Source organism: Phaseolus vulgaris, chromosome 1 (genome assembly GCF_051622355.1).
Source record: "Phaseolus vulgaris cultivar YP4 chromosome 1, ASM5162235v1, whole genome shotgun sequence".
Classification (NCBI taxonomy): domain Eukaryota; kingdom Viridiplantae; phylum Streptophyta; class Magnoliopsida; order Fabales; family Fabaceae; genus Phaseolus; species Phaseolus vulgaris.
The window spans coordinates 25,869,228-25,882,798 of NC_143498.1; the positions used below are offsets into that span (position 1 = coordinate 25,869,228).

Sequence of the window (13,571 nt, forward strand, 5' to 3'; positions counted from 1 at the left end):
GGAATATTGAAATAAAAAGTTGGTTTGTATACAACCAAATTTTCACCTCTCAACGTTGTGTAGGTGGGAGGGGATGAACAAGGGAATAAAAGGTGTTGTAATAGTTGAAGAGAAGTACAGCTAAAACAAAATAACAACAATTCTATCCAAGCTTGAAAGCCCTTGGAATGTCCTTACAAATTATCTCAACACTTTATGGTATATTTCAGTAAATAAAGGGAAAAAAAGTTAATTAAATAAATAAAAATAAAAAAGTATATTAAAAAGAAGTCGCAGGCTGGAACTTCTGATAAGGGAAGATTAATTGAAATCATTTATTAAAGTTTTTTAAAATCATATTTGAGTTTATAATATTATAGAAATCAACACATTGGAGTGAGTTAATTCATGAGTGGCATGTGGCTGTCATTTTTTTCAAGAAGTTGGAATGATTAATAGTAATAAGAATTGAGATTCTCGTTCTGATTTGGAATATTTATGTGTTTTAGCTGTCATGTGTCAATGCATTAATAATGTCATTGTCATTTTATGGTGTTTTTCTTCTCTAGTTATTTCTTACAAATGCTAAATCTGATTTATCACAACTTCAACATCCTTTTATCCTTTACTTTAAAAATTTAAAAACTTGAAAAGTAAAATTATTTAAATTAGAAAAAATAAATGAAAAACGCTTTATAATGATACAAATCATGTGAGTTTTAATAAATTTATTTAATGAGTATTATTAGCTTTATATGATATCATATCAGTGAAAGAATACAAATTATGTGTAGACAAAGAAGTAAAAGTAGTAGTGTAGTGATAGATAAATTCAAGGATCTTATCGAAGCAAATTGGCATTCTTACGAGTAAACAACATTTCAACAAAAAAGTACTACAAAACTGAATCCAAGGTTTTGGATTTAACCATCAATAGTAGTTAGATAACCCTAACCAATACCTTCATTTCCTTTATAATTGTAAAAACATTATTAACGATTTAAATTATATAAAATAGTGTTATCAATTAGTTTCATATAACTAATACTGATGGTTAATATCACTACTAATTATTTGATGTAATTCTTTCAGGATCAGCACTCTCCTTCGACCACCTGTTAACTCGATGACGAGCTATAATTACCTGTGCAGTGACATAATGATTCATCCATCATGTGTATAATTACAAGTTCTTAGGAGACAATCTAGAATTAAGAATCATGAAGAGGTAATGAATCAAATACCTGGTCGTCCCAATTAGTTTTGTATGTTATTATAATTAACAGTAGAGTTTGGATAAATGTTCCAAACAACATTCCGATCCAAATACCCTACAAAAGATGAAATAAGTTTCGTTAAACAGATGAAACACCAATCAAATGCAGCATGAGAATGAGAACAATACCAACCTTGACTTGCAAATGGAGAATCTCACCAAGCACCATTCCAACAGGAATACCTATGACATAATAACACCCTATGTTCACATATGCTACAGAGCTTTGCCACCCTGCTCCAATAGCCACTCCTGTTCAAATCACACAATTTCAAAGTTCAAGATCAACCTTTTCTAACTTTTGCTTTTCTGTCCGTTTTCAGTATTCAATTTTGATTTTTTTTTCATATGGGAATTCTAGTCTTAAACCAAATGTTGATGAAGAGAACCTGAGAGTACAGGTTGAACACTGTTGAGGAGAATGGAGATTGCCAACAAAGGTGACAAGTCCGCAACAGCATTGGCCACTTCTTCATTTGAGGTAAATATGTATGCAAGCTTTTCCCTTAAGAGTAAGAAAAATAAGAAGAGAAAGAATCCAATGGCTAACGATGTAAGCACTGACACGAGTATAGAGAACTTTGCAGCTTTGGAGCTTCCTTTCCCAAGCTCGTTTGTCACTCGAACACTGCAGATGAAGTTAATATTTCATGGTAAACAAACAACATAAGAATAAAGAGTGTTTGATCAGAACACAAGAAAGAGGAAAGAATATGATTACCTTGCAGCAGCCATGAAACCAAGTGATATCATCATTTCCCATCCAGAAATATTGAGGCTGCAAAAAATGAAAATTGATCTTAAGAAATCAAAGAGAAAAGCTTTTTCAATAATCCTTTATTATTATACAAAATACATAGAAATAACTTAAATCCCATTCCCCATTTGATGAGTATTAGCGTATCACTCGTAATTTCGTGAATTCAAATGAAGTAAATAATGCTTAATAGAAAATGGATACCATATAGATAGAGCATCAATTTGGACCTCTGCATCATTCAAGTTGCCCGTTAGAAGAACCAATATTGTGTTGTACCACAGCTCAAGACTGTAAAACATTCCATAGCTTCAAATTAGGAAGACATATAAATGTTTACGATTATTTTTTCAGGATAAATTGTCTGACAGAAATGTAGGAACTTTGTTTTGAAAAATAAAACCTAGCAATCATGGCATTTGTAAAGAGCTTAACCCAGTAGTTCATAAGAAGAAAGCTCACCATAACATGACCCCAGATGAAAGGGAAAGCTTGACAACAGGCCAAAGATCTTTGAATGCTAAAAATGATAAACCTTTCCATGTATCAGAGCACCAACCACAGGTGATAAATATTACTTGACCAATGTTGGGAATCCAGGATGCCAAAATTGTTGAAAGCATTGCACCAGGAATTCCCAGCTTGAAATTCATTGTCAAAAGCCAAGAGAGTGAAACATGAGTGATTAATGAGAAAGCTGCCAAGAATGCAATGATGGTATTCCTGCTTTGAGATTGCAGAAACGTTTGGGTAGTGAAGGAAACAATAAAAGAAAATAAGATTGGAATTGACCAAAGAGAAATGGTTTCCGCCACTTCTGCTATGTTCTCATCTTGACCCAGGAGCTTCAAAATTGGGCTCGTGAATAAGAACAACGGAAGAAGACAGAAAGCAGTTGAGAATAAAACTATCCATGATCTTTGAAGATACACTCCCATCATATCAAATTCTTTTGCACCGAATGCTTGTCCACAAATTGTTGACAATGCACTCGCCATTCCTAACTGCAATAGCCAGTTAACACACACAAATAACTGAAGTTATTATCATAAAAATTTATTTTGTAATTGCCATAACAATAAGGTTCCAAAACATTTTTGTTGAATATATTGCATTTGCAGCCAAACTGTTGTTGGGGGAAACACGTGAATATTTGAATATTGTCATAGCAGGTGGTCGCAACCTTCTGCTCAAACTTTTTAATGTACTATAATCCCATTTCAATAATTAATAATTAATCTACTTGTTTTCGTTACAACTCCTGACTGACTAATTATAATGGTTAAAATCATTAAGGTTGTGATTTGGATTCGGTGAAGATTTGACTAAGTCAATTTGAAATGATTTGAAAGAAAAAATAAAGAAATTGAGATTGTTTGAATTAAAGTAGGTTAGAGTGAATTTGTTAGAAAAGTTTATTTAAAATGTATAAAATATAAATTTACAAATTTATTCTTATTTTTAAAAATATTTGAATAATATATATATATATATATATATATATTTAAGTTATTTAAAATATTTGATGTAAAAAAAATATTTATTTTTATTGAATAATTTTATATTTATTATAAATATATTTTAGCCCATTTTCTACTTCATGAGTTATGACCTAGAAGACATGGTTCCAGACGGGGATGATTTGGAGGTGATATTTGTTGTCACTATAGGGCGGAAGGTGCACAAAGTCTTAGTTGATCAGGGGAGCTCAATTGATGTAATGTTTTGGGGAACGTTCACTAACTTGCAGTTATCCCCTAACCAGTTGAGGCCATACGATGGATGTTTGGTCGACTTCGCGGGAGATCAGGTAGAAGTGTGAGGGTAGGTTGAGGATGACCTTCTCCGATAAAAGTGGACGATTACCATCAAATACATCATTGTTAACGCGTCTTCTTCTTACAACTTGTTTTAGGGGCAACCTTCCCTGAATAGTTTGGGTGGGTAGCCTCAACAACCCATATGAAGATGAAGCTGCCTTCTCCTGAAGGAGGGGTGATTACCATAAAGTCCGATCAGAAGACGGCACGAAAATGCTACGAGAGTAGTTTGAAGAATCAAAGGAGAACTTACACAATCGTTATCCCGGCATGAGAGCCAGAATGTATTACGGAGGCAGATGTCGTCAATAAGAGATACATGGACCTACTGGAGAGGTTCAGGAAAGGGAGACGCAAGAGAACCTTTTGAAAAACGTGGCATAAAAGAAACAAAATGGACCACCAGGATCCGCACTTGTCACAGCAGATGCGCTCACCCTCCCTACACTCTACGTTTTTTACATTACCCTCGTATCTTTTGCTCATGTTACACCCATTTTCTCTTAACTCTAAGACGTAAATGGGTGGTGTGATAAGAGACCTCTTTTAGAAGCTCTTTTTTGGTCGAGGGACACAATAAACCGTAATCCATTGCAAAAATAGCTAGAACAAAAGCATAAACACAAATAAGATACAAGCATAGTTCAAGCCAAGCAGAGAAGACGAATTGACAAGAAATCACAGTTCAGGTAATGTAATCGGTAAGATGAATAAATATCTGCCAGTAGAGATTAGTGGAGGAAAATACATGATATGATGATGGAGGAGAAAAAGTGCGAAAGAAAGAGAGGTTTTTAGAGCACGAGAGTTCCGGGGAGAAGAGAGATTGCGTAGCAAGTAAATGAGGTAGACATGGATTTTTAATTGTTTGAAAGAAGGAGATGAAGTGTTAATGCTTCCTAGTCGTTGATGCGCATGCCACGTGGATGTCTTAGATTTAATGTGGTGAAATGTTTTGTCAAGAAACGCTTCGATAACGCACCTCACCTACCCACTAGGAAAACGTCATGTTAGCCGCCAAATGCTGGTAAGCCTCTTCACCTAGTCGAACTTGACTCGAGCCTGGGGAACTTGTGTTTTGGACAGGAATGCTCGAGACCTCGGTCTAAACATTTAGGTATGATCAGCTCAGTTTTGGACCCAAAAGACGGGTCATGAGTTCGACCCAGATATTAGTGGTCAGCTCAAAAAAAAATAATTAAAAATAGAGAGAACATTCAAATTGGTTATAATATATATGCTAATTAAATTTAAATAAAAGTTGTTGGGAATAAAGTAGCAAACACCCAAGATTAAAGGTGGCCTACGAGTAGAGTATTTTTTTGTTGCTAGCACTCGAAAATAAATATGCACGTAAGCAAAATGTTTATCTATTATGATTATATGCTTTCTGTTCAGTATATACACTCATCAGATAAAGCTATTGGAGGGATATCTATAAAAAGGGGCTTGAGACCCGGGATAAAAGATACATTGTTTCTCCATACTTAAGACTGAAACAAAATATTTATTTTATATGTTCTCACTGACTTGATCGTCGAAGTGTGATCAACAAGTAGAGTTCCCTTTATCCTAGTAGAGTACCAAGTACCTCGAAGGACTAATTGGAGACAAGTCAGAAACAAAAATCGTTCCATTCGATCCAAAGATCAACGGACGAGAACAATTACTAAAATATTAATAAACATATAAATGATAATAAAAAAATATAAATAATAAATTTATAAAATAATAACAATAATTAAGAAATTATAATTAATAATTAATAACGATCAAAATAATTAAAAATAAAATTAAAATTAATTTATATATATTTTGTAATTATTAAAAATTTACATAATACAATTAAAAAGTTAAAATTACTGTTAATTTATTTGTATAAATATTTAATAATATTATTAATAAAAATAAATAATAATTAATAATAATAATAATAAATATAGTTATTTATATAATAATATTATTATTATTAATTATAAAAGTAAATATATAAATTAATTAATTATTTTTATTATTCGTATATTTTTAAGGATAAAAATAAATTTATAAATTTACATTTTATTCATTTTAAAAAAAATAAATTTTTTTACACAATTCACAAAATTAAAGAAACTTTAAAAATCTACTATAACATAGATCAATCTAAGAAGTGAATTAATAATATTCAATTTAACTTTTGTCTAAACTTATGCAAAAACAAAAGATGGTTACTTACAATAAACTTCAGGTAAACTAAGAACATCTAAGAGTAGGCCCAGTAAATAAAATATAGAATTAGTTAAAATTCATTTTGAAATCAAAACTGTTTTTTTCTTAATATTCAAAACGAACAGAGTGATTATGTTACTGAAATATTAATTAAGTATCCATGTAGAAAAAATAGATAATTAGTGGCAGAGACAACATTTTATTTTGTTGTTTCATTTCCAAAATTAAGTACTTATGTGTAAAAGTATTCACTTCACACCTTCCCCTCTTTCTCTCTCCATCAAACATTTTTTCATCTCCGTTTTTGAAAATTTGTACTTTCAACTTTCAAGATCTATATCCACAACAGTTAGAAGAAGATTTAACCAAAAAACGTACCAGAATACCATTGGCAAAGCGTATGAGAACAGTGAAAACAAGAGCAAAAGCAGCGAGTTCTCTTGAACCAATATGACCAACATAAGCCTGGCTTATAATAGTGACACCAAAGCTTGAAAACCTAGTGAATATGGCTGGTGCTGCCACTGTCCACATCAACTTGCTCTCTTCCCACACCTTGTTCACCAACGATGATTCCTCTTCTGATGTTTTCTCTTTGATGAGCAACTTCTCCTCTTGATCTCCCTCCATTTCTTTGGTTTGGTTCAAGAGCTAGTGTAAGGAAGAACAAAGCCAAAGCCAAGGAGAGAGTGAATGAGTATAGCCTAGAACTTTTGGTTTTATATATAAAGTCTTCACGTGACTTCAATAAAAAAAAACAACAAACAACCGAGTGTCTGCTAAGTGCTAAGGTTTCAAAAATGGAACAAATATGAAAAAATAATAATTGTTTTAGAACATTTTTAGGTCTGACTTTTACTTTACAGCTTTTTTTAATAATAAAATATTATATTTAATTAATAAAATAAAAATAAATAAAATTTTAAAATAAAATAATAATATTATTGATTCTTAAGTAAGAGTGTAAAAAAGTGATAGTATTAAATAGTATCGTCTTCCAATGCAAATACTTAAAGTTTGAGCAGATACTGCTTCACGTCGTTTTCAAGTCATAAATTTTACGTTACGTACGTGTTTGATATAGGCGCCACTGGAGCACATGCGACGTGTAAGCCATGTATGCATATAATTGTTTTTCTCTTTTACAATTTTATTACAATTTATATTATTGTTCAAAATTTACATTTATCTTACATCCATTTTTTATTATAAAATATTTTAAAAAAAATTGTAGGATAAATATAAAAAAGAGAGAGCAGTCTCGGTGTATAATCACTCTTTTTATACAACCCAAGTATACAATCGAAATGAATGGTAAAAACAAGGGAAAAAGAAAAGGGAAGACGTGATAAAATTGAACTTCCCTATTTTGTTACAGTTTTATAATTTCATCCTTTAAGATGTTTAAATAACTTCTAATTAATTTAACGTTATCGAAGTCTTGTAAAGATTTAAAAAGCTGCTTTCTATGTAAAAGTGTGGTATATTTATTATTAAATTAAATATTTTCTTAATCATGAAGAAAAATAAAAATAATAGAGTTGGGTTGAATGGATAAGAAGGGTTTTACGTGGATCCTTAAGAACCTATTATTTTATCAAACTTCTCAGTTTGGTGAGATACAAACACAGGTAGAAAGAAAAAAATGAAAATATTTTAAAAGAACAGATGGGATATTTTTCATATACAGTAAAATATTTCCAAAAGTCTACTTAACAATAATTTAATAGTGTATTTTTATGTAATTATACAATAAATATTTTAGTTTTTTTATATAAATATCTATTATTAAATCATAATTTTTAATCAATTTTCTTTTAATAACTTTCTAATAATAATAATTAATAATATCACTAATGAAAATAAATAATTATTAACGATAAAATAAATATTAATAATGCAAAATAATTTTAAAATTAAATACACTAAAAAATATTTTTATTTTATTTCCCTTTTACTTCTTTTAATTAAATAATGTCTATTTTTATTATCTTTCATATTTATTTTTTAGCAAACCAACTTTTTTTATTCTTTTTTGTCATTCCATTTTTTAATTCTTTTGTTGCGCTCAAGCTTAGTTAATTTGGACAGAAGTAGGGGGTTGGCAGGGCGGCTGGTCAGACTACAAATGTTGGAGGAAATGTGAGACACGCAAACAGTAAATTTTAGCTAATTTTTTAAAAGAATTTAAAGTGATAAGCAAAACCTGTCTTATGAATTTTTGGCCGAATTGCTAAAACAAAACGTCGTTTTATTATTTGTGTTTCTCTTTTTTTAGTTTGGTCTCTCGCTTTTTAAAATGAATTTTAGTACTTCATTTTGTTTTTTTTTTACAATACTCCTACTCAGCAAGTTTAAACAAAATGAAATTGTTTGATAAATTTTAAATTTGTGTTTAAATCTTAAACCTTACATCCTAAGAATTGAATTAAGATTCTAAGGTATTTGTTTGAAAATGGTGATTTGAAAAGGTGGAAGATTTTTCATTAAGGGTTTGACGAATAATGGTATTGGAATTAAGGTTCTTCGGTTTCTACCATTTAAGAAAAATTAGAAGAGAGATGATATGCAAGCAATTTTCATAGCCATTTTTTAATCAATGTTTTACATTTTATGTTCTTTTTTTTGTTAGTTGGGGCATCTTTCTGCAGAAGGAAGTGAGTGTGTATTAGTATTTCCTATTTGAATCAGCAGACGGAGAAGGGGGAGGAAGGAGAAGGGCGGGAAAGGAAAGAAGTGAATGAAAGGAGACTGAAAGTTGTTTGTCACACTCCACATTTATTATTATTTTTAAACTATCCACTGCACTTACAATAAAACATAAAAATATATAACTAAAATTATTAAAAAAATTAATTATACTAATAATTTTATAAAATTTATATAATTAATTATAATAATATAATTTAATTATATAATATAATAATAAAATAAATAATAATATTATAACTATATTATAACAAGATGTATTAATATTAATAATATAAATAATTAAATATTAAAATAACAATAATATTTAAAATTAATTTATAAAATAATAATATTAATTAAAAATAATAATACAAATTAAATAAATTAATAATAATTAAATAAACTTATTAAATAATATTATTATTAATAATTTTTATTTTAATATTTTTATTTTTATCAAATATTATATTATTAATATAATATAATAAAAATAAGTATAGTTATTTATATAAAATAAATAAATTTTATAATAATTTTATTATTAATTATAAAAATAAAAAATAACTTAATTACTTTTTAAATATAAGAATAAATTTGTAAAAATAATAAGAAACTTGTATTTTTTTTTTTAAATTATTCAAAGAGAATAATATATAAAGTTTTAATTAAATCAAATCTACACAAAAATATTTTATATTTCATTATTCAAATATTTTTTTTTAAAATGATAAATTTGTAAACTTACATTTTATACCTTTAAAAATAATTCAAAATACTCTCACAACTATCAGATTACTCACCTATTTCAATAAATTTTCTTCTTACATCCACTCTAACATACCTTAATTCAAACACATCAAATTTTCTTTACACTTTTTTTCAAACCCTCACTCTTCCACTCCCTCACACCCTCAACTTTTCACTCTTTAATTCAAACAAAGCATGAGAGCAATCTTAGGAATGAGATGATAGAAATTGATAGAATTAACATCTAAAATATAAGCGATGGAGTGGTGATTTTTGTTAGCGAGAAAAGAGAAAGCCACATATACATCAGTGTTTTACCATTGTGCCCTCCCTTTTCTTCACTTTTTTTTCATTGATATCACATTGTTGCCATGCATACACTGCCATGCACCACAGTGATTCCATTCAAAGATTCCCGACTTTGGCACATGTAATCTCTTTGACCAAGTTAAACGTGATGAATGCATGTCTAGATAGGTTAGGTCATAGATAACTTAGATGATTCACGAGACCTGTTATATAAGCATGCTTCTATGAAACACATGTTGCATTAACACACATCTGCATTCAAACATACATATGCATGCTTCAATGACCTTGGAGAGTTTCGTGAGTTAGTAGAGTGCGAACGACACTAAGTTGAAATTGCAACTTCGATATCAGGTTAGCCATGAGATGATTTTTTACGTTGCCTAATCGATTACCATTGAAAAATCATAGGACACTTAATCGGTTATGTCATGAGAAATAGTTGATAATCAATTAAGTAGAATACATAATCGATTATGTGCTATTTTTTAGAGTCTAATCGGTTATTTGTGGTGTGTTAAATTGAGCTTAATCGATTATGTTGTAAAACTTATGTACATAATCGATTAGGTTTGTTTTGTAATAGAAGGCATAATCAGTTATGGTGTTGAAAACTTTGACTATTCGATTAAGTTGTGTTTTTAAGGCATAGCATAATCCGTTATGTTCATAGTTTTTTTTCTTCAGATTTTGCAGGTTGTGTTTTTCTTGATTGTTCCTTTGTTTTTTAATAAAATGTGGTGTTTTCAGGTGTTTTGTTGGTGGAAATTGTTTAGGCAGAACTTCTTCTTCCTCCCTTGTTGTGTTCTTGTTCTTCACTTCTCCAAGTATGTTTTTTTTTTTCAATTTATATTTTGTTTATGTTTTAAATTCGTAATTTAAATTTATACTTTGTTTTTCTTTATTTATTATGTGTTTATTTATTATAAATTTAATTTTTTTAATTTATTTTACAGTTGTTTATGTGAATAAGTTTGTAATTTAGTTGAATATGTTTGTAGTTTAAGTTGAATGTGTTTTTAATTGATATGTTTTAAAAATTATTAGTTGATATATATTTAAATTTGAAGTTATATTTATGTATTGAAAGTTAGTTATAATTTAAATTAATTACATATTTGAATTTTGAGATGAAAATATTTCATTTCAAATTGAATAATTATATCAATAAATTAATTATCCGAGGTTAAAAACTGTTAGCTTATTTTTGTTATTTATTATCTATTTTTTTTTTAAAAAACATGATTAAATATAAGTTTTTTTCTTACATTATTTTAGATTACATATCTGAATACGTTTTTCGAAATTATTATTAGTAAAAATTAATTTTTTCTTATTAATCAAAATGAATAAAATACATTATTTAAAATTAAAAATATTAATATAGTAATTAAATTTATGTATATCTTAAGATGTGTGATGGTGAAAAATCTATATGAATAAGAAGTTGTGCTATGAACAAGAAAATATTCCTATATATCACATAGGTGAAGTTCCATAATTACACAAAACCATGAGTGCATTATAACAACAATAACTTTTCTCACCAAATGTTGCTCAACTAGTGCAATAGCAGTAGTTACTTATGAGGAATTATTTTCATTAGCTGAACTTGTAAGTGTAGTCAATAATAAGTGTCATAATTTTGTAATATTTCTTGAAAAAAGATAGGCACATAAGGACATAAGGACTTTAATTGTTAATAGAGTTATAATTCAACCTCTAATTTAAGAATTTGAACCTTTTTACATATCTTTGGATTATATGATGAGTAGAAACGATTTATTCAAAATTTGTTTCAAAAATCTAGAGGAAGATGGAGACAAAGGGGCTAAAGGAGAATGGACAAGTTAAAGATAATATGAAAAGATAACATTGGGCTTTTTCTCGTGAAATTCTTCTAAGTAAACAATTTTTCGCTTAAGCGAGATGTCACTTAACCTAAACCCAATTAGGTTAAATAGAAGACGTGAGACAAAATCCTAGACATAATTGGGAGAAACTAAAGGAAGAAAACCCTAAAAAAGGTTGTTGTCAAGGAGAAACACTTTGGATATTCAGTTCTTTGGGATTGAAAGTAATTTGTTCAAAATCTTATGTATTGAGGTGATATTTATCTATAATATTCAGTTCTTGCTTGATGATTTGTATTATCATTTTATTCTTAAAGCTTGAAACTATTCATGATTCTGATCCTTAGATTTGATTGGAAAGTACTTCTAAGCATCTAACCTAAATGATAATGCTTAACATATTTATAACATTTGTTCGTAATGATAAAAAGTTTTTATAAATATGCGAGAAATCAATATTTCAGAGTCTTTTTTAATAATTTTGTATGCGAAGAATCGATATGTGTACTGGACCAGAGCGCTTAGAGCTCAGTGCTCGCTGGTCAGAGCTCAGCATCTGCATTAGACAGGTCAGCTCGGCTTTTGGGGCAAGTTGATGGTCCATGTGATTTGGCTCCAGATATGTGTGTTAACTCTCTTTTGTATACTTAATGTAACCCTTCGTGTGCAAGGCCTAGGCGGCCAGCAAGGGGTAGTAATGGACCTAGGGGTGCGCTTAGTGCATATGGGTCTAGTACAAGTAAAACGTTCTCTCTAAACCTGAGCCCATGTGTGTTAGGGAACAATAAGCTAGGTTGCATGTATGATGTGTAGCGGCACGCTGATGGTGCCTATGTGAAACAGATTGGACCCCTGATGCTAGTACATGAGTTGGTACCCTGGTGGTTATTTTGTTATGATTTTATGCACTCTAGTGAGGAAAAATTGTGTTCGATTGCGATACTAAGAGAATGTGCCCTTGAACATAATATTTTCCTATTGAGTACGCTTTCAGTTGAGATGAGATTCTCGTCATAGAAAGTTGTTACAAAAGGTAGGCTATCAAAGAGACTTGAGATCCCAGTTTAAAGGGAGGTTGTTTCTAAGACTGAAACTAGTTACTTCTTGTTTCTTATAATCCATGTACTAACTTGATCGTCGGAATGCAATCAACAGGTAGGGTCCCCTCTGTCTCAACGAAGCCGCATTCCAACGTAACAAAGGGAAGACTAGATTCTAACAAAGATAGACGAAGCTAGAGCTTGTCTTCGGAGTCAACCGGCAAGAACAATATGAATGACTTTTATATGTGTATCGATGTCAATAAAGATGAAATATTTGAAGTTAGAAGCACCATAAGTTTCTAATTTAACCGGTTGTTTAGTAAATAAAGTTGTTTTTGATTTTTTGAACTCAAATATGATTTATTTATATTCATTTACTTTGCATGAGGACAAGCAAGATTTTAGGTTGGGGGAGTTGATAAGTGTCATAATTCAGTAATATTTCATGCAAAAAGATAAACCCTTATGAGCTTCAATTGTTAATAGTTGTACCGCCCTGGTAGTCGGGAGTAATGACGTGGCGTCGAGCTATTATATAGGCGTGTTGGATGGGACACCTGGTTAGCAGAAGGGAAGGAGGTCGGGGGGTTTGCGTAGTCGCCAGTTATTAAGTTGGCGTGCTCCGATCTCCACCATACCTAAACCGGCGGTCACCGAGTTGAAGATGAAGTCGCCAAGATGTGAATCCAGGCGACCAAGTGATTAGAGATCGCCGAAGCAAGGACATCGCCGAAGATGAAGGCAGATGGTCATTTCCCAGTTGGCCAGAGGATGAGCTTGGGAGATAGCCCACTTACACGGTGAAGCAGGTAGGGCAGATCATGAAGGCGGCTGGCAAGACCACAGGGAAGGTGTGTACGAAGGCACCCGAACTCGCCATCCAGAAGA

General features: G+C 30.3%; 1 protein-coding gene across 1 annotated transcript; it reads right to left on the reverse strand.

Moving 5' to 3' along the window:
* Positions 1–820: 820 nt before the first annotated feature.
* LOC137813779 (protein DETOXIFICATION 21) lies at positions 821–6,873 on the reverse strand. Its single transcript, XM_068616203.2, has 8 exons — positions 6,419–6,873; positions 2,475–3,016; positions 2,217–2,303; positions 1,977–2,033; positions 1,645–1,883; positions 1,389–1,507; positions 1,224–1,310; positions 821–1,123 (listed from the first exon to the last, which is right to left on the reverse strand). Exons 1-8 carry the CDS (start codon positions 6,668–6,670, stop codon positions 1,046–1,048), a joined length of 1,461 nt encoding a protein of 486 aa, XP_068472304.2. The 5' UTR covers positions 6,671–6,873; the 3' UTR covers positions 821–1,045.
* Positions 6,874–13,571: the final 6,698 nt, after the last annotated feature.